The sequence below is a fragment of the Anabrus simplex genome, chromosome 14, assembly GCF_040414725.1.
Source record: "Anabrus simplex isolate iqAnaSimp1 chromosome 14, ASM4041472v1, whole genome shotgun sequence".
NCBI classification, from domain to species: Eukaryota; Metazoa; Arthropoda; class Insecta; order Orthoptera; family Tettigoniidae; genus Anabrus; species Anabrus simplex.
This window is the reverse complement of record NC_090278.1, coordinates 74,920,251-74,942,111: the sequence shown is the minus strand read 5'-3', so window position 1 is coordinate 74,942,111 and position 21,861 is coordinate 74,920,251. Positions and strand designations below refer to the sequence as shown.

The following is a 21,861-nucleotide window of genomic DNA, read 5'->3' as shown; positions in this document are numbered from 1 at the left end:
CTTCAGATAGACCCCACTTCTTCTTATTGTTCTTAGATGGACCGACCCCAGACCGTAGGCTGTTCAGACTCGCACAAATTTCATGGATAGATGAAAATACACGATCAAATATTTATAACATCATTTTGAATGATTCAAAATAAATTAAGGTGCGAAATACCTCAATTTATTCCCTCTCATGAGAACTGTGAAACACGATTTGTTGCGTTAGTTTTCTTATATTCAGCACCCAATGAAAGGGAAGTACACCCGAAATAATAATTTTATTGGCTTTACGTCCCACTAACTACTTTTCCTACGATTTTCGGAGACGCCGAAGTGCCGGAATTTAGTCCTGCAGTAGTCCTTTTACGTGCCAGTAAATCGACCGACACGAGGCTGACGTATTTGAGCACCTTCAAATACCACTGGACTGAGGCACAATCGAGCCTGCCAACTTGGGGTCAGAAGGCCAGCAACTTAACCGTCTGAGCCACCTGAAATGATTGTTAACCCAATGAACGGCCATGGTAATGCTAACATAATATAGATATATGGCATAGCAGCACTTCACATTGTGATGGTAACCTTAGTTATGAAACATTCAGGTACTAAAGATATTATAGATTTTTACCCATTAACGAACATGAGTGCAAAAACTCTATTGACTCGTAACATTGGTATTTAACCACGTGGACGAGCTTCATTTCGATATAGCCGGACAGATAACCACAGCATGAATCGGAAGGTGTAGGTAGAGTAAAACCCTGCGTTACAAACCCATCTAATCCCTCCAAGTCACTATTTCGTCTGTGTAACAGTATATAGATTGCTCCACCTGTCACACTTATAAGTTTTGTTATACTCCAAGATCCAGCAAAACAGTTTCGCAGGCAAGCACAGATTATTGTAAAATACACTTGCATCTAAATCACTCGACGCTTTAAAGCACATAGACACTGGCGGAATATCATAATATCAATTATATTCTATCTGAATTAATATTTTTTGATGAATACGAATAGGTTCACCGTTTGGAATTAGAGAAAAGTCTTCCCTAACCTCAGACTTATTCTCAAAATGATGTATGCACACTATAGTTTTGTCATAGACTTCAGAATAATCACGATGTCTATTCCTAATCCATTTCTCTCTTAATGTTTTATTCCGCGGAAAACTGAAGAATAGTTGTATGAGAGGCATTGCCATAGTTAGACTTAAACCTTTTCCCAACACGATCAAAACAAACACATTCTCACATTACTGCGTATAATTTCATACCCTAAGTGTCCACTGGCTCATATGTACACTCGCACACTTATATTCTACAAAGAAACTAACATTTATCGTCAACTTTCATGAAATTACACCGATTCCATACGATAATAACAAACCAAAGCAAACACACGTTTCCAATGTATCCGGCTACTCGATTCGCCATCTTTGAACGATCGAGAGTAGCATTAAAGTCTGAGGATTGGAGTCGGTCTTGCTTCAACTAACAGCAGTCAATGATATGTTGTTGATTAGTTTTAGAAGCTCTCGAACGGGTACATTAAGTCGTAAAAAGCGTAATTTCCTGGAGATCCATTAGGGTTGCAATATCAATGCATATGGCCTTTTCTTTTGTAAAAAACTGGAATTTATTCCTGGGTTCTTTTGTTACCATTTGCCCATTATTTTCTTGCAACCCCCTGTGGGTTGGGGACGCAGATGATAGTACCCACTATGCGTTGCCTTTGAGTGGTGCCATTATGTGAGAAACAGCATAGGTCTGCGTTACCTGCGCGACGTACATTACTTCTGAGTAGTACCACAGTGTGTGAAATGAAATGTCGTATGGCTTTTAGTGCCGGGATATCCCAGGACGGGTTCGGCTCGCCGGGTGCAGGTCTTTCTATTTGACTCCCGTAGGCGACCTGCGCGTCGTGATGAGGATGTAATGATGATGAAGACAACACATACACCCAGTCCCCGTGCCACTGGAATTAACCGATTAAGGTTAAAATCCCCGACCCGGCCGGGAATCGAATCCGGGACCCTCTGAACCGAAGGCCAGTACGCTGACCGTTCAGCCAATGAGTCGGACACCACAGTGTGTGGAACACCGTGAGTCTACGTTACTTGCGATTAGTACCGCTACATGAGAAATACTATGGTTCTACTTTACTAGCGATAAGTAGTTCACAATCATTGTTCATCGTCTTGTTTCTGAATTCTAGTTAGTGGCTCGATTTTGGAGTTATTGTGAGTTGGATCCGCTGATCATTTAAAATTCATATCCATCTATTCACTCTTCATCATCGCGTTTTGAATTTTGGTAGGTGGATGAATTTTGGACTTCTAAATTTTCATTACATTTTCTACCACTAGGGGGCCGATGACCTAGATGTTAGGCCCCTTTAAACAAGCAGCATCATCATTATCATCAAATATCATCCAGGTCGCTTTGGAAGACAGGCAGAGACAGGTCATTTCAGCTTAACGTCGCACCGACACAGACAGGTCTTATGGCGACGGCGAGACAGAAAAGGTAGCGTTTTTCTATTTTCACACCAAGCAACCACTGGTGCATAATGTCACATAATAAAGGACTTACTTGGGGTGTCTACGCCATATCTTCCGCAAGTCGCTCGTCCCAACTGCTGGGCCACAGTGCGCGCTGTATCGGCCTGAAACAAAGAGAACGAACATCAGGGAAGCGGTCTGAATATTAATCAAACTTCTTAACTAACACTTCGGCACTGTCTAGTGGTTATGGGGTGGAAACACAGACATCCAAGTTGCCATTCATCTCCATGTGTATTGTAGGTCATTCTTTGTAAATAAAACAGTATAGCTCTTATGATAACAAGGTTGCTCAACAGCAATCTTGCGTACGTACGTATGTACGTACGTGAAACTCAGTTTTAATGTTCAAAATAGGAGGTAGAAAAAACTAAGCTGAAAATTGTATTCATAAACCTTAAGGGATCGGGGAGGGCGGCAGTGGCGGTTCGTGCATGAAGGGCTTTTGAGCGCCGCCCCGCCGCCTTTCCAAGAACATTTAACGTTATTTCACTCTGTAATTCATTACATGAACAGACATACAAATATAGTGAAGTCGAAGTTATATGGTGTACTGTTCAGTTATACTCGTACAATGTTATCTTTATTATTTCGGCTGTAAACATTTTGCTTTTCTATTTTCAAGGAAATGGGAAAGGATTTCAGACCGTGGCTGCTGTCCAGCAAGCACGATGTTTTCTCTTGAGTCTTGAAGCGCTCGGACTGTGGCAGTAGAGCCCTCAGTAGGTCTCTAGTGTTAGCAAGTGTGCGGGGTGCGGGAGGAGCCTGGAAGGACGATATGGGCTGGGCTTGTGAGGGGAAGGAAGAGTGCAGGCGGGTGTATGGTCTGTCCGGCAGAGCCCTCAGTAGTTCCCGGGAGTTAGCAAGTGTGCGGGGTGTGGGAGGAGCCTGGAAGGACGATATGGGCTTGTCAGGGGAAGGAAGAGTACAGGCGGGTGTATGGTCTGTCCGGCAGAGCCCTCAGTAGTTCCCGGGAGTTAGCAAGTGTGCGGGGTGTGGGAGGAGCCTGGAAGGACGATATGGGCTTGTCAGGGGAAGAAAGAGTACAGGCGGGTGTATGGTCTGTCCGGCAGAGCCCTCAGTAGTTCCCTGGAGTTAGGAAGTGTGTGGAGTGCGGGAGGAGCCTGGAAGGACGATATGGGCTTGTCAGGGGAAGGAAGAGTAGAGGCGAGTGTATGGTCTGTCCGGCAGAGCCCTCAGTAGTTCCCTGGAGTTAGCAAGTGTGCGGGGTGTGGGAGGAGCCTGGAAGGACAATATGGGCTTGTCAGGGGAAGGAACAGTGCAGGCGGGGGTATGGTCTGTCCGGCAGAGCCCTCGGGAGGTCCCTGGAGTTAGCAAGTGTGCTGGAGGAGCCTGGAAGGACGGTATGGACCTGTCTGGGGAAGGCGGGTGTAAACGCTGAACGGCGGAGCCCTCAACAACATTACCAACCACTTTACAACGTACCTAAGCTTTTTCCCCCACGTCCTACATTAATTATTGCTTAGAGATTAATTACTAAACAGTGAATTCCATTATACTGACTGTTTAAACAATTGAGTTCTATAAAGAAGCTACGAGAAAGATTCAAAATGTAACCATAACGTGACGGCGATATTTGTAGGGTGGTCAAAGTTTTAAGTACGTTTTAATGCGTTGCAATTTGAGCAAGGAGAGAGAAATTCGGGAGTGCACTGTTTATGAGCAGAATTTTAGTTAACTTTTGACTCGGACTCGATCGTTTCCGGAATGTAGTTCCTTATCTCAAATTGATCCATCATCCCTCCAAGTTTGTAGCATCATCACGGATACAGCCTGTATTTAATGCTATACCTCCATCATCATGGTCGCTACCCGCAGCGGTATTGGAAAAAACTTCTTTCATTTATTGAGATCACTGTTTAACCTATAGGCCTACACTAGCGTGAGTTTATTACCATTATGATGTCGTTGAAAGTTGAAAGAGGTATGACAGTATCCAGTGCTCACCTGTCACTGCGCTTGCCGATGGATGTTAGTAGCTTGCGGTTCGCTTCGATCTGTCCTTCAGATTGGCGCATGCGTCGTCGGTTTAATTCGAGCAGCAGCCGCTGTCGGAGGACGTCCAGTGGCGCTACGATCGACAGAGACTGTGAGCCCGTTCGTTTCACTCTTCTCGAAGCCTGTGAAAAGAAGAAAACAGACAGAACGATGAGTTCACGTAGCAGCTTTATAGAAACACAGGAAATGTCAAGGTTTGTGTCATATTTGAAGAAACATTATCCACTGTTGTCAGGCAAGCACTTTTATATCATAATTTTTACAGGTATTGTATAGTGTCCCCAGTACTACATTTTCTGTTTCAACAGACTAAAACAATGTAAATACTGAAAGAAATGGCTTCCTTCTTAAGAAATGTTTTTAATGAGTCGCTGTTGTGGAGGTTAAGACTTAAGCTGTTTTCCAGTTTCTTCGTTCTAATTTTCATTGTATCAGTTTTTTTTTCTCGTGCTAACCGGTGCCCTTTTAGGCTCATGAAACAGCACATTTTGTAAAATTTCTCATATTTTTTTTTGTAAATTGTATATCATACAAGCCACTCTCCTACCCCTAGCCTCTTCAGTCCCGAACCTTTTTTTGCATTCAATGTATTATATTTTGCTCAAATAATTTTAAAAAATTCACCATAGAAAATTAGTGTGTTTCACTAAGTTATTTTATGCGTCTAACAAATATGCTACATCAGGACTTAAATTTGACTTTCCTACCATTATTAATTTTTCCTTAAATTATTTTGTATTATTGTAAGTGAACAAAACCACATGTAGAGCATATGCTACATACGGACTGAGGAGGCTAGGGGGTGATATGTGTGGCATACTCCCACAGTACTCGTCTCCAGTCATAAGTGTACAAAGTTTGGTTGAAATTGCTCGAGTGGTTTAGGAGATGTGGAATTTGCATGCATACATACATCTGTTTACATATAGGTAAATAATACTAACTCTAGTAACCGACTCTGCTCGGGTACTTTGTCGAATGTTTAATTTTAGGATTTGTATTACACGTATGAAGTGAATTTTTGTAGATTTCTTTATTGTGACGATGATTAAACATTTACGAACTCTTGGCGGATTTATAGTTATCTTTAGTTGCCGGACCCGTGGTGTAGGGGTAGCTTGCCTGCCTCTTACTCGGAGGCCACGGGTTCGATTCCCAACCAGGTCAAGGAATTTTTACCTGGACTTGAGGGATGGTTCGAGGTCCACTCAGCCTGCGTGATTAGAATTGAGGAACTATCTGACGGTAAGATAGCGGCCCCGGTCTAGAACCAAGAATAACGGCCGAGAGGAGTCGTCGTGCTGACCACACGACACCTTGCAATCTGCAGGCGTTCGGGCTGAGCAGCGGTCACTTGGTAGGCCAAGGCCCTTCAAAGGCTGTAGTGCCATGGGAGTGGGGTTTGAGATTATTTAGTTTCAATTTGACCACTTTCTAAACCCTCTCAAGAGTAATAAGAATAAATTCTTAAATTTTCAGCGAAATCGGTCCAGTAGTGCATTCGAGACAAAAAAAAAATAAAAAAAATAAAAAATAGAATACTAATATTTTTCAACAAGATTTCTGTATGAGCCATAATATACAGTACCGTACTGGATTTCATGCAGCTCCCATGCACATGTTCGTTCCTTGGCGTATGGTTGCATCAACATCATGTGGTGAACGTTGTGCTGTGAGTTTGGAGTTGAAAATGGGTCTCACGACGGAGGAAAATTTTTCATAGTGGAGTATTATTATTTTCGCTCGCACGGGAATGGCTACCAAGCCGGGACCAGTTTAAAGTTATAGTTAGGCCCATGAGAGCTGGTCACCCTGTGGGTGGGGGCGCCACGGTATCCCCTGCCTCACGTAAGAGGCCCACAGGGGCTCTTAACTTCGGAGCGTGGGTTGGCGACTACAGGGCCCTTAGATGAGTCCTGACATTGCTTCCGTTTACTTGCGCCAGGCTCCTCACTTTCATCTATCCTATCCGACCTCCCTTGGTCAACTCTTGTTCTTGTTCGACCCCGACGGTATTACAGCACTCGAGGCTTAGGGAGTCTTTAATTTTCACGTTCATTGTGGCCCTTGTCTTTCTCTGGCCGATACCTTCATTTTTCGAAGTGTCGGATCTCTTCCATTTTTTCTCTCCGATTGCACTGAACAACAAAATATTTTCAGCGGATATATTGATATCCAACACGCGTTCTGTGACAGCTGAAACATGTTGAATCAACGTATGTGAACCATTTGTCTCTCTCGTCCACCGTTCTTGAAATATACGACATCAAACATTTATATATTTTTAACATTGCTTCAAGGAAAACAACTCACACATTGCACAGATTGGATTTGTCTGTTACATAGCCGCACACGTAACAAAACAGATCTGGTGAATTTATACAACCTCCGAACGCCATAATATCCACTGTCAGTGGCAGTAAAAAAGAATCAAATGAAAAATTTCGGCGTTTTATGAAGAAATATATAAATAAAACAATTTGCGATGAACGCTGTTCCATGGAAAATGAAATTTTGTTAACATCTTCAAACGCCGACCTGATACAGCAAAACGATTTTCAGATTTGAAAAAAAGTCCTGAAAAATTGCCCTCGAAATAGCAGTTAATGAGTGTTAGTGTTAGATAAAGGTTGGTGCAGATAGTCCTTTAATAATCACCACCACGAGAGTTGGAGTCGGACATTTGAGCGGCGAAAGCAGTAACTATGAAATAAGCTGAGATGTCATAGTGACCTCCATCACCCTTTCATACAGGCTGAGTGTTTAATAAAATATGTAGGCCTAATGCAATTCATTAAACTTTGACCCGTTCTTAAGCTCGTGCTAATAATTCCAGCATTCAAGACAAACACGCCATTGTCGATAAATATGAGATTTTATTATCACTAACAAAATCATCAGTTTCTGACAATAAAGAGGGCCTCGCTTTCGGTGGTTAGTGGTGTGAAGGTGTTTTACATTTCATGGGCTTGGCAGGCTTAATAGGATATTCTGTCTCAGTAAGGAAATTGCGATAAACTGCCTAACTCCTTATGGATGCCTAGGCTAGTTGTGACAGGTAGCAGTGAAACTGCTGAGGATCTAACGAGCATTAAGCCCATTCACAACGCAAACACTTTTGTTACCCATCGCCACGGCGACTTTGTTATAGGACAGGGCCTCTCAGGGTGCATGCACCACTGCATTGCACTGTGCACGGTGCAAAAGACGACTTCGCTTGGCTGACCAGAGTGCAGACCCCCACTCCTCGATTTGGAACAATAGCGCTGTCCCTCTCTCTCCCCACACCTGCCTTGCTCGCTCCGTCTCTCTCCCTCTTCCTCACTTGCTCCGTAGCGCTCCAAATCCTAGCTTAGCCGGGTAGCCCAGAGACGAAGCGTTGGTCCGAGCCGAGCCGAGCCGAGTGGGACCAATGCACTATGCACAGGAACTCTGCGCCTCAGTTTTCACGCGTGAGATTTTGGGCGTTTGAGAGGCGGCCTTGATCTAGGAGACCAGCAAGTGTATTGGCCGGCCAACTCTTGAGGGATCATTTTAATCTAAACCGGAACTGGCGGAATGAGTGGTCAAATTCAACACCTGGAAGTAATGCTTATGAACTAAATCCAAGTCAGAAAATGAAGGGATTCGACTTCCCACGCAAACTATGGTGTCGCCTCAACAGAGCATGGACGCGGTTGGATGGATTCTCCAATGTGTGAATGCAGTGAAGGAGCAGATCATGGACCAATGTCATCCTGCGCTGCCCTCTTCATACCTACTCCGCAAGCCCCAGCGACCTGTTTCATCTTTCAGAAAAGGCTGTAGAGTGGCTGAAACACTTGGTACTGGACTTATGAATGTGTAATTATCACTGTTCGATTAAATAAACAATGTAAACGTAACCGTAAAATTTGTGGTATCCACAACGGAGGAACGTAAACATTACACAGCAGCCAATCAAAACACTGCCATGTTTTTAGGATGAAAGTCGGGTTTAAGGCTATCTCGCAGTTTGTTATTAAAATATATAACTCGATGGAATAAGGAACAATGTTACTTCAAACATCTCTTGCTTTGCTCCTGGAAGATGTGTACCTGAAAAGGCGAAGTAGATGGGTTCATCCCTTGAATGAAAGAAGTTTATTTCAGCGCGATTTCGGTAATCTACTGCAAGAAATGACTCTCATAAATCGTTTTGTACATGCGGATGAAACCTGAACTGTTTGACGGTTCATGTCCACATTTCTAATAAAAACAAGTGTAAGGTCTCCTTTGCTTTTTCTATGATATCGTTTTTCGTGAACGGGGATCGTCACCTCGCCATTTACCGCCAGATTTCATTGCTACAGCATAGGCTGTTTATTTCCACATAATCTCTTTCGACAAAACGTCTTTGTAATTTTTTTTTTCGTTTTATCATACACACGCATACGAAGAATTGTTTTAAAAAGAGAATTACAAGTGTTTCGTCGAAAGAAGTCCTCTATTTCGCTCACGCTTCGTAAATCCCCTATTCTTAGTAAATATTCATTCCCTCCTCGGTAACCCGTTCCCAACTTTAACAGAACAAAATGACTTAGCAGTGTTTTTTGACAGTAAATTGTTATTTGTCCGACATATACAAAAGATAACCTCACGAGCAATGTCACTTCTCGATTTGATGTGTAGATTTTCTGACATCTCCGATACCCACGCTGTCAGAGCCTACTATGTATCTTGTATCCTACCACTTACTGAATTCCTGGCTCCCATTTGGTCTACCTCTTCACCCACTAATCTGAATAACATTTCCTTGCAGTCATTCTTCTGTGCCATCGTTAGAGCCAGAGTATCTGATTGTCGAAACTTGAGCTGCAATCAAATACTGGATAAGTTAAACCTTCGCTCCTTATCTTCTCGGAATGTAGCCGACCTTAGAGTCCTGTGTAACGCTGTCAACGGTTTATTTCATTTTCCTGAACCTGCATCCTTTCCCTAGAATTTTAATTATACGCATCCCACCCCCCCCCCCCCCCAAACTCTCTATCTTCTGACAGGAACTTGGACGTTGTTTCTTCGTGTGCCTCTTTTAATCGATTCTTTCTTAACTTAACCCAGCTCATTTCCTTCATATTCCTTTTTTCTCTCTCTTCTCATTGCTGTCCTCTGTATTGTACATAATGCAATATTTATTTTTTACTGTACTATACCGTTACTTATGTGTCATATCTGTGCCTAGCTCAAGTTCTTCAGTTCGTTTTCCTTTCTTCCCCGTTCTTCTCTTTTGCCTTTGTTTTCTTCTTCTTCCTTTCGGTTTGGCCAACTGTGGACCACGTTAATTCGATTTAAGCTGCTTCTGGTCTTTGATCTTGGCCCAGTAATCCTTCATTCTTTCACTCTGCAACCTTCTTCTCTCTTCCGTCCATGGTGTTTGGGTCCGCAAACTAACTTTTCCTTGGAAACTCCTTGTGTTATTTATTTTCGACTTGGAAGTTTCCCTGTTGCTTATTTCCGGTCCGTGTATTCCCAATTCTGTCAGGTCCGTCTTCACTTCCTGATGCCAGCGTGCCACAGTTTTCCTGGTCTCTAAAAACCTTACTATCTGGTTGGTCAGTCTTCCCGGGTCCATTCTGTAGATGTGTCCAAAGAAAATGGCTCTCCTCTTCCGGGTGGTGTCTGAAATCTTTTCTATCTTGCGGTACAATTCTTGGTTTGCTTTCTTTCTGAATGATCCATCCTCTGTTCTTTGGGCCCCCAGTATCTTCCTTAGAATTTTTTGCTCCACCAGTTCTGACTTCTTGACCAATCCTACCTTTATCAGGTTCAAACATTCAGCTGCATATAAGGCTTCTGGACGGATCACTGTCTGAGTTTTACATTGAATGAGATCTTCTTCTTGTTACAGGTGTTCATACTTAGCTTGTATGCCAAGTTCATTTTGTTGATTCTTGATATCAGTGCCTCTTTCTCTGACAGGTTGTTATCTATCCACTCTCCCAGATATTTAAATTTCTCTACTTTCCGAATCCTCCCTCCCTCCACTGTCATCCCTCTGGGTGCTGTTTCGTTGTTGGTTGTGTACTGTGTCTTCTCGAAGGAGATCCGTAGGCCTGCTTACTTGCTTGTTCCTGCAGCTTATGTTTTATTGTTAATTGTTGTGTCTCTTCAGTTATTTTGTTATTTTTTAACATTCTTCTGCTACCTTTATCATTAGATCATATATTCCTCATTGTTCTTTCACCAATTTTTTATGTATGCGTTGTGTTACTCCATTGTAAATACAGTATATTTTTAATTGCGGAAATATGTAATTCGGCTTCTCGCTGTTTCGGTTTGCCAAATAAATAAATAAATAAATAAATAAATAAATAAATAAATAAATAAATAAATAAATAAATAAATAAATAAATAAATAAATAAATAAATAAATAAATAAATAAATAAATAAATAAATAAATAATATCGCGCACAAAATACAATGTTTACGTCTGCTCTGATTGGCTGTCCCCCTGTGGGTGGGGGCGGTAGAATAACACCCACGGTATCCCCTGCCTGTCGTAAGAGGCGACTAAAAGGGGCCCCAGGTGCTCTGAACTTTGGAGCGTGGGTTGGCGACCACGGGGCCCTCAGCTGAGTCGTGGCATTGCTTCCACTTACTTGTGCCAGGCTCCTCACTTTCATCTATACTATCCGACCTCCCTTGGTCAACTCTTGTTCTTTTCCGCCCCCGACGCTATTAGGTTTGCGAGGGCTAGGGAGTCTTTCATTTTCATGCCCTTCGTGGCCCTTGCCTTTCTTTGGCCGATACCTTCATTTTTCGAAGTGTCGGACCCCTTACATTTTTTCTCTCTGATTAGTGTTATATAGAGGATGGTTGCCTAGTTGTACTTCCTCTTAAAACAATAATCACCACCACCACCACCACCACCACCACCACCACCACTCTGATTGGCTGGTTCTAAAAAACGTAAAATTAACCGCAAGGGCTTGGAGTTTGCAATCCCTTAATTTTACGGACTCGCAATTAAGTTTACGTTACGTTTGCATTGTGAATAGAGCTTGAGGATTGAAGACTCAACATACATACATACAAAGTCGAAATATGTACCTGGTCGTTATCGGACTCTAGTTCTGATAGCAGGTAGAACCGTGGATCGAGTAGGCCTGCGTCCCAGTTCTGAGGCCTGTAGTTAGATAGTACTGCGGTCGAGTCCTGCTCCTGTTGCTCCATAGGCCCCTGTTCATAGTAGGCTGACGAGCCGGTACAACAACACGCCAGCATCGCCAGTAGAACAGTTAATAATAGAGGCATCTTCAAGATCTGCAACAGTCAAGAGAATATTCATTACTATGGGGCGGACTTCTATGACAGGTCATATTTTTTCCATAACATTATATCACGTACTCATGACAATCAAAATTAAACAAGTTTTATTGGGCATATAAATGCTTTTTTTAGTTTTCTGCCATAGTTTGAACAAAATCTTGAGGACATATTTTGGTAATTTTCAATTGAATTTCGTTTTCTTAAATCAGAGTAATGTCTAGAAATTATTTTTCAGGATAGACTGGAATATAATTCTACTGAAGAACCATTGCAAACTACTGTATGTAATGTTTCTACTGGTCTGCCTTTAGGGCAGTCCCCCACATGGCAGATTCCCTATCTGTTGTTTTCCTAGCCTTTTCTTAAATGATCGCAAAGAAATTGGAAAATTATTGAACATCTCCCTTGGTAAGTTATTCCAATCCCTAATTCCCCTTTCTATAAACGAATATTTGCCCCAATTTTTCCTCTTGAATTCCAACTCTATCTTCATATTGTGATCTTTCCTACTTTTAAAGACACCACTCAAACTTATTCGTCTACTGATGTCCTCCCACGCCATCTCTCCACTGACATCTTGGAACATACCACTTAGTCGAGCAGCTCGTCTCTTTTCTCCCAAGTCTTCCCAGCCCAAACTTTGCAACATTTTTGTAACCCTACTTTTTTTGGGAAATCACCCAGAACAAATCGAGCTGCTTTTCTTTGGAATTTTTCCAGTTCTTGAATCAAGTAGTCCTGGTGAGGGACCCATACACTGGAACCATACTCTAGTTGGGGTCTTACCAGAGACTTATATGCCCTCTCCTTTACATCTTTACTACAACCCTAAGTACCCTCATAACCATGTGCAGAGATCTGTAACCTTTATTAACAATCATATTTATGTGTTCACCCCATTGAAGATCTTTCCTTATATTAACGCCTAGGTACTTACAATGATCCCCAAACGGAACTTTCACCCCATCAACGCAGTAATTAAAACAGAGAGGACTTTTCCTATTTGTGAAACTCACAACCTGACTTTTAACCCCGTTTATCATCATACCATTGCCCACCGTCCATCTCACAACACTATCGAGGTCACCCTGCAGCCGCTCACAATCTTGTAACTTATTTATTACTCTGTATAGAATAACATCATCTGCAAACAGCCTTCTCTCTGAGTCCACTTCTTTACACATATCGTTGATATATACAAGAAAAAAGAAAGGTCCAATAATACTGCCTTGAGGAATTCCCCTCTTAATTATTACAGGGTCAGATAACGCTTCGCCTACTCTAATTTTCTGAGTTCTGTTTTCTAGAAATATAGCCACCCATTCAGTCACTCTTTTTTCTAGTCCAATAGCTCTCATTTTTGCCAGTAGTCTCCGATCTACCCTATCAAATGCCTTAGATAGGTCAATCGCAGTGCAGTCCATTTGGCCTCCTGAATCCAGGATATCTGCTATATCCTGCTGGAATCCTACAAGTGGAGCTTCAGTGGAATGACCTTTCCTAAACCCAAACTGCCTTTTGTCAAACCAGTCTAATATAATCAGAAAGAATGCTTTCCCAAAGCTTACGTGCAATGCATGTCAAAACTGACTGGCCTGTAATTTTCAGCTTTGTCTATCACCCTTTCCTTTATACACAGGTGCTATTATAGCAACTCTCCATTCATTTGGTGTAGCTCCTTTATGCAAACAATAATCAAATAAGTACTTCAGATATGGTACTATATCCCAACCCATTGTCTTTAGTAGGCCTATATCCCCAGAAATCTTATCAATTAGAGCCGCTTTTCTAGTTTTCATCTTTTGTATCTTACTGTAAATGTCGTTGTTGTCATAGGTAAATTTTAATACTTCTTGAGTATTAGTCACCTTCTCTATCTGGACATTATCCTTGTAACCAACAACCTTTACATACTGCTGACTGAATACTTCTGCCTTTTTAAGATCCTCGCATACACACTCCCCTTTTTCATTAATGATTCCTGAAATGTCCTTCTTGGAACCTGTTTCTGCCTTTAAGTACCTATACACACACTTCCATTTTTCATCACCTTTTGTATGGCCGCGAATTATGCTTGCTATCATGTTATCCTTAGCTGACTTCTTTGCTAGATTCGATTTCCTAGTAAATTCCTTCAATTTCTCCTTACTTCCATAACCATTTCTAACTCTATTTCGTTCCAACCTGCACCTCCTTCTTAGTCCCTTTACTTCCCTGTTATAGTACAGTGGATTTATACCATTCCTTACCACCTTTAAAGGTACAAACCTATTTTCACATTCCTCGACAATTGCTGTCTGGAAACAGGGCTGTTATTTTCACGGAAGAAAATGCAATTGTGCATTTATTAGTCTGCAGGTTTCCAGGAATTTTCTCCAAATGATTTAACTCTATTGAAAGAAGTTTTTCTCTTTGTAAGACGATACTCTGCGACAACCAGAGAGGATTCCCATTGAACAACCTTAAGATGCATGCGGTCGTAAATTGCAACAATCCTGATCATGGAGAATAGATCGGGCATGAAAGCTTCATTCAAATAACACGCAATTCGTGTATAACGTAAAAGTGATTGAATATTGAAAGTAACGGTAGTGTGTTTATCTTCCACAGAGTGCATCCTTGTCTAGGATTATGCAGTGTAAGTTTAATTAATTCCTGAACTATTCAGCATTATACTTGATTTTTTGATTAAGGATTTCGAATCATTGAAAAATATTTTAATTCTTCACAAATTTCAGCCTGTAGCAATCGTAATGAAAAGTGTTTCTCTATGTAATGTAGATGGTATTCGTTGTCATATTTCTATGGTGTTTAGGTCATAAATGCATACATATTTCATACATTTTTGGGTCTTAGCAATCCATCTCCTATTCATTACCAACAAGATTTGTCTTCCGCTTTTTAAACAGTACTACAATGTGCCAAGGAATTTTCTCCGCTGCGATCCTACTATCTATGGTTTGTTGTTAGAGAAATCACTCAATTGACAGGACCTTGAATGGCGATGGGATGGATAACTTCAGAGGGGAATGCAGTATAGGCCTACGTTCATTTAGAGAAAAGACTAATGCCAGTGCGGGACTAAATTCCGGCACCTCGGCGTCCCTGTAAACCGAAAAAGACAAACAACTCAATGCTGAAAACATCCTAGGGATATTAGCTACGAATTTAAGGTAAATAAATATAATAACGAACGAAAATATATTCTTTATTTATTCCTAAAAATTACACTCCTTTTCTTAATCATCATTATCCGATCGACTAGATTAACCGTTTTCCTTTTTCTACCACTGCGAGCGCTAATGTGAGTCCTTATAACTACATTCGGTGCGGACATTTTTTCAATACATCAAAAAACGCCTGAAGGTATTGAACCAAGGAACACGCTACGGAAATAACTATGTAAATAAGTTAATTTGGCTAGGATTTGAATAAAAAAGGAAATGAGTAAAGAAACGAGCGATTTTGGGCTGTTTTTCCGGAACTGCCAGAAGTAATTTTACAAAATTTGTTTAATTTGATAGAGCTGTCCAAAACTCACAATTGGAAACCTTTCCGGGCCCTTTAGCCCTTAAATTTTAGGCACAATTGAGGAAAGTGCTTAATTTTAAGTTTCCCGTAGTATGGGGACTTTGCTAAGAAAATGGTTTCGACATGAAAACAAATATTATTATCTAACTATCAAAATCGCAGTACTGAACATGTATGTATTCAAAGTGTTTAGTGGGCCCTTTTTTTTTTTTACAGTTGACTTTAGATAGGTCGCATGGTGACGATGGGATAATAAAGGGCTAGGAGTGTTAAGGAAGCGGCCGTGGCCTTAATTTTGGGTGTGAAAATGAGAAACTACGGAAAAGCATCTTCAGGACTACCGACGGTGGGATTCGAACCCACCATCTCCCGATTGTAAGGTTACTGCTTCGCGACCATAACCTCACGGCCAACTCGCTCAGTGGTCCATCCTTACATATTTAATAATTGTTCATAACCTTCAGTGTTTCATTGTAATGTTCATTATGTTAATTATTAGACTATATTTGATATTTACGTCAGTTTCTCACCAAGTTCAAAGCAAGTCACCTCCGTACAGGCCATACAGGCCCTTGGAGGAGTGGAAGGTAAAGGCTTCCACCATTGTTAACTTCGCCACTTGATGGGGTTGAGTGGTTAGCTCTACGCCCGACCGCCTTTGCCCCCAGGAATTAACCTGGTACTCGTTTTTGGTGTAGGCTGAGTGAACCTCAGGGCCATATGCACCTCCGTAAGTGGAAATCTCGTTTCTTAAATCTCGGACAGACAGCCCCTTTCTCACCAAGTTCGACCTGAATAAATCGTAATTTTTGACCTTACAATTGTTCGACTTCTTGGCTGAATGGCCAGCGTTAAGTCCTTCGGCTCAGAGCCCGGATTCGATTCACGGCAGGATTGAGGGTTTAATCGCGTGTTATTATTCTTCTGACTCGGAGACTGGGTTGTTTGTGTTTGTTCCAAAACTCTCCTCTTCATATGAACACAACGCACTACATTACCAGCCACCACAAAACACGCAATAGTGGATAGGATTAGCGTCAGGAAGGGCATCCGACTGTAAAACAAGACCTAATCTACATGCACTACACACTTCGCATCTACGAACCCAAGGAGTCTTTCCTCCAACTGGCGTAGTGCGGCTCGTAGTTGCAGCCTTCAGCAACATGTCGTTGTGAGACTTTGTGCTCGTATCCTGTGGTCAGTTGAAAATAAGGGGTGTATAATGAAAACCAGACCAATAATGTTTATTAAAATTAATCGACTTACAACATGAAAGCCTTCCACGGCCAATTTATTGCATGAAATTAAGGCCAGCCGCATGTAATGAAAACCGTGAATGCCATTATCGATATTCCAGTTTAATATTATTTGAAATAAATGAACTAGCGAAATCACACTCATTATGGATACTCGTATGGCGAACATGACTGATATAGGCCTATTTATTTATTTATTAGTTTTACTGAATCATAAGTAGGGCGTACTATATTGTTTTACACTTTATTTTTTCCTACCCAAATGAAGTACATTACACATCAGTTGTTACGTCCACCTTTCCAACATAATCTCCTTGTAACTGTACGCACTTTTGCCATCGATGTGTCAGTCTCTCCAAACCTTCCTGAAACCATTCTTTCGGAGTGCTGCGTACCCATGCCTTGACAGCTGTGTCCAGTTCTGCAAAATCCGCGACCACACAGAGGTTTCTTCATGATAATTACTTGGTTCGACATTCCTTTGGCGATGGACTGCCCGTATGCTTCCATTGCATCGACTGTTGTTTAGTTTGTGGCTCATGGTAATGGAGCCATGTCTCATCACCAGTGACAAGCCCAGTCATGAAGTCGGCTGGATCTTGATCATGGGGTTCTCTGCACACGTTCACACGCCTCTGCTTTTCGTCTGCAGACAAGAGTCTAGGCACCCACGCGGATGACACCTTCCCTGCACGATCCGCTGCAGGGTGTTTCAGCTAATTCCCGTGACTGTCTCCATTTCCGTACATGTGATGCATTTGTTTCCTTGGATGGCCTGTTCGACCCGGGCGATGTTGGCTGCTGTTGACACTGTCACATTCCTTTCATAATGGTTCCCTTGTCCACCGATGTGCGCCCTGTTTTCCAACCTTCTAAACTGTTTTCCGTGACGGCGCATGTTCTTCACAGACTGCCACCAAGCGCCGATGAATTTCTGCAGTGGTCACGCTTTCTTTCCATAGGAACCAAGTTGTATAGCGCTGTCCCTGACGGTTGCTTTCCATGTTGTCTGCTCCTACGCTGACAATGTTGTTATGAAATGGCTATGACGAATGCATTCGTTGGCCCCTATGCGTGTGCTGCTACCAAACGGTGGAACAGGACACAAATTACACGTCACCACTTTCAAAAGTGAAATGTGAACCATACCCGGACGTACAAAAAATGAAGTGTAAAATAGTATAGTACGCCCCTGGTATTACTGAACTGATTCGGTACCTCCGGAATTTAATGCTAATAAAGAACTTTTCTCTAAAGAGAATGGCTCAGTGAATAGTAAGAAAGAGATAATACTTGCTGGACGTAAAAAATGGATACAATTGTGATTCAAGGGGAGTCGCGACTGAAGTGTTGCGATTTTTGCTCAAATAAGTCGAATTTTCAATTTTAACCTTTAAAAAATCCCCCGATTCTTCCTATTTCAAATTCCGATATCAGTTTTTACCTCACGCCACTTTTGAAACTCTAAATGCCATATTGAGGGGTAGCGGCACGGCGTATATAGAGCAACCCCTCGCGCCTTCCTCTTACGTTGTCAGGCGACAGTAGCTTCAAAGTTCATTCGGACTACTGTTTCAATAATACCGCTGGTATTTACACCGAGTGGCCAAACATCATGGGGAGACAGTGAATGTGATGTTAATAAGAAGTTGCTGAGGCGTCGACGCTACAAGGTGTTGCAATCGTTCTGTAGCTATCTGGCCCACGCATCTTCCGCTACCACCCACAGTTGGTCTTGTGTAGTTGGTGTGGGGTTCATGGAGCGAACAGCAGCATTGACAGCATCCCTCAGATGCGCGATTGCATTAAGATCGGGGGAACTGGAGGGCCAGTCCATGGTGGTAAGTAAGTAAGCAAGCGCCTCCAAGCACCACAGAGCGGTGATATGGTGCATTGTCGTGTTGAAACATGGCATCTCCATCAGGGTACTCTAGGGTCAGAAAGGGATGCAGATGGTCTGAAAAAGTATCATCACGTGCACCTGTCAGCCGAAGAATGGGGCCTAATTGCGACCATGAGAACGCCGGCCAGACCAGAACTGAGCCACCTCCCGCCTGGACACAACCTTGTTGACAGGTAGGATCCATAGCTTTACGGGGCATACGTCACACTCTCACGCGCCCATCAGGTCGACACAACTGGAACCGCGATTCATCGGACCATGCCACACGCCGCTGTCCCATGGTGCATTGTCGAAGTTCGCGGACGTCGTTGAGCTAGCGTCGAGGTGTCAGCAAAGGGAAACGAGTTGGTCGTCGGCTAGTGAAGCCTATGCGGTACAGTTGCCTCTACACAGTCCTGATAGAAATGGGTTCTTGACTCCCAATATGCAACCGTGCGGTCATCTGACTCTCAGCAGTCCGTTGTGCGCCCAGTATGATTTCTGCGCAGGCGACGTGATGTCCGTTCTTGAAACACCTGTGGTCTTCCCTTGCGGTGGTTTACGCGGGTGGTAACGTTCTTTCTGCGGTATTGAACGTCCACCCTCGACACTGTTGACCTCTGAAACCCGAATTCGCTTGTAATCTCCGCAATGATATGATCCATGCGCCGTACGCCGATGATCATCCCACGTTCAAAGTCTGTTAACTCGCAACGTGTTGCCATCTTCACGACACTGGTGTCTGTGACAGACTGCTGAACTACGCCGCAACGCTCAGGAGTCATATACCGCACATTTTCTAATCGAACACCTCTTCCCGTAACTTTTGGCCACTCAGTGTATTTACATTGTAGTAGGCCTACGTTCTTCGTAAGACGCAAAAAACATCTGAGGGTGTAATTTGTACTGCAGGGCTTCTTAAAACTTCTTTATTTTGTCTACCTTACAACCTTTTCAGCCCTTTGCCATGTATATAATTGTCCTTGTGACAGACTTCTTATCACGTTCACGGAAAATTTTCAGAGAATGTTTGAATATGTACAGGATTCATTATTTCATCAGTTAAGTATCACATTCATAGTTTTACATCTGAAATAGCATGAAAGTAAATATTTGCCTATTGAGTAAATCATAATTTTTTTTTTTAAATCATGCAAACCCGGGGCTTTCAAAAATACTCATGTATTTAAGAGCAAGTCTGCCAATTTATAGGGGAGAAATGAAAACAGTGCCACAAAGAGTATTGACCATACAACATATAACAATACAAATTATTTGTCAATTACTTTGCAACCAGGTAACAAATTATTTGTCAGTTACTTTGCAACCAGGTAACTAATCAACTCCAAATGTTGTGTGGGACTGTATCTCATTAATGTACGCTTGTGTTTTAAATTTGGTTTTGATAAGTGGAAAATTGTGAAGTTGAAATATTCAGTCATGTTTCCCCTTAGGAGAAGTTCATCATCTTACCGAGTAGAAATTGCTAAAAGGCATCCTTGCTCTCAGATTTCAGATTCTCAAGTTACGCCATCCACTGCTGCCGACTGGCTGCTAACAACGTCGACCCTTTGAAGGAATGGAGAGATCGATGCTACATTCGCCTCAGACAATATCTTCTGCGGTGAGTACCGTGCTAGCGTATTGCATGTACTGTATCACGTAAGAGGTGGACCACACTGAATAGAGTTAGGGCGAACCATGGAAGATATGAAGTGAGTTCATACAAGTGCAAGTGTGTTTCAACACCATTATGTGACTGTGGCGCCTCACAACAATCAGTTCTCCACCTAGTGAGTGACTGTATGTTGCAGGATTATGATGATTGTGATCCTGTAATGATTAAGAGTGGGGGTTCCACAGGGCACTACCATTGGACCTGTATTTTTTTAAATATATAAATGATACGAGTAAAGAACTGGAATAACAGATGAGGCTATTTGCGGATGATGTTATTCTGTATAGAGCAACAAATAAATTGCAGGATTGTGAGTGACAGCCAAAAAACCTCCACAATGGTATGATGGTAAAGGAAATGAAAAGTCAGGTTATAAGCTTAACCAAGAGGAAAAGTCCTCTCAGTTTTAATCACTGTGTTGATGGCGTGAAAGTTCTCCATGGGGAACACTGTAAGTAAGGAATCATCTTCAATGGGGAAATCACATAGTCTGGACATGGTTATGAGAGTATTTAGGTGTTGCAGTAAGGATGTAAAGGAGAGAGCATATAAGTCTCTGGTAACACCTCAGTTATCCCCGGTGGGTGGGGGACGCAGACGAAGAATACACCTACGTTATCCCCTGCCTGTCGTAAGAGGCAACTAAAAAGGGGGTGACCAAGGGATGATTGAATTAGAACCATGAAACTACTTGTGATTACTACCATCACGCGGGGAAAGCCATGAGTCGCCTTTACTTGCGACTAGTACCAGATGTGAGGTACACAGTAGGTTTGTGCTTAGTAGCAGCAGAGTGGTTCACTGTGTGTTTCCAGTATCTGTGATTAGTACCACTATATGCGGAACATCACGGGCTTATGCTGCCTGTGATTAGTACCACTGTATGCGGAACATCACGGGATGGTACGAGTCCCTATGATTAATACACCTATGTGAGGAACACGATTGGGTTGCGTTGCCTACGACTGGCGCTATTGTGTGAGAAATACCGTAGGTCTGCGTTACCTGTGCGACGTACAGTGCAGTACTTGTGAGTAGTACCATAACGTTCGGAACACCGTGAGTCTACGTTACTCTTGAGTAGTACAGCAACTTGAGAAATACCATGGTTCTACTTTACTGGCGATAAGTGCCACTATGAGGGACCGTTGACCTGGATATTGGACCCCACTAGATAACAAGCATAATCGATTCATGATTGTGCTTTTGAAGCAGTCCCTTGGTCGGTGATATTGCTTTTGGGAAGTAGGCGTTGCGGGTCAGATCCACTGATTGTTTGAAATTCTGGTCAATGGAATTTTGTACTTTTCAATTATCGTTACATTTCATACCATTAGGAGCGATGACCTAGATGTTAGGCCCCTTAAAACAAGAACCACCATCATCATCAACACCTCAGTTAGAGAATGGTTCCAGTGTACGGATTATTCGATACGAGAACTGGAAATGATCCAAAGGAAAGCAGCTCGATTTGTTCTGGGTGATTTCCGACGAAAGAGTAGCGTTACAAAAATGTTGCAAAGTTTAGTTTGGAAAGACTTGGGAGTAAGGAGACGAGATGCTCGCCTGTGGTATATTCTCAGCTGTGAGTGGAAAGATGGCGTGGAATGACATTAGTAGATCAGTAAGCTTGAGCGGAGTTCAGGGAAGAAAGTTGGAA

The 21,861-nt window shown here is 42.4% G+C and overlaps 1 protein-coding gene across 3 annotated transcripts in view; it reads right to left on the bottom strand.

The window, feature by feature from the left end:
* The window catches only part of Dh44 (diuretic hormone 44), a 641,673-nt gene that overhangs the window by 4,711 nt on the left and 615,101 nt on the right, over nt 1–21,861 (bottom strand). For all 3 annotated transcript variants that reach the window (XM_067158433.2, XM_067158434.2, XM_067158432.2), the window contains exons 3-5: nt 11,636–11,848; nt 4,516–4,688; nt 2,579–2,651 (exon numbers count right to left, since the gene is read on the bottom strand). In XM_067158433.2, coding sequence (XP_067014534.1) covers nt 2,588–2,651; nt 4,516–4,688; nt 11,636–11,839 — 441 coding nt within the window. In that variant the 5' untranslated portion in view covers nt 11,840–11,848 and the 3' untranslated portion in view covers nt 2,579–2,587. The remainder of the gene's footprint in view (nt 1–2,578; nt 2,652–4,515; nt 4,689–11,635; nt 11,849–21,861) is intronic.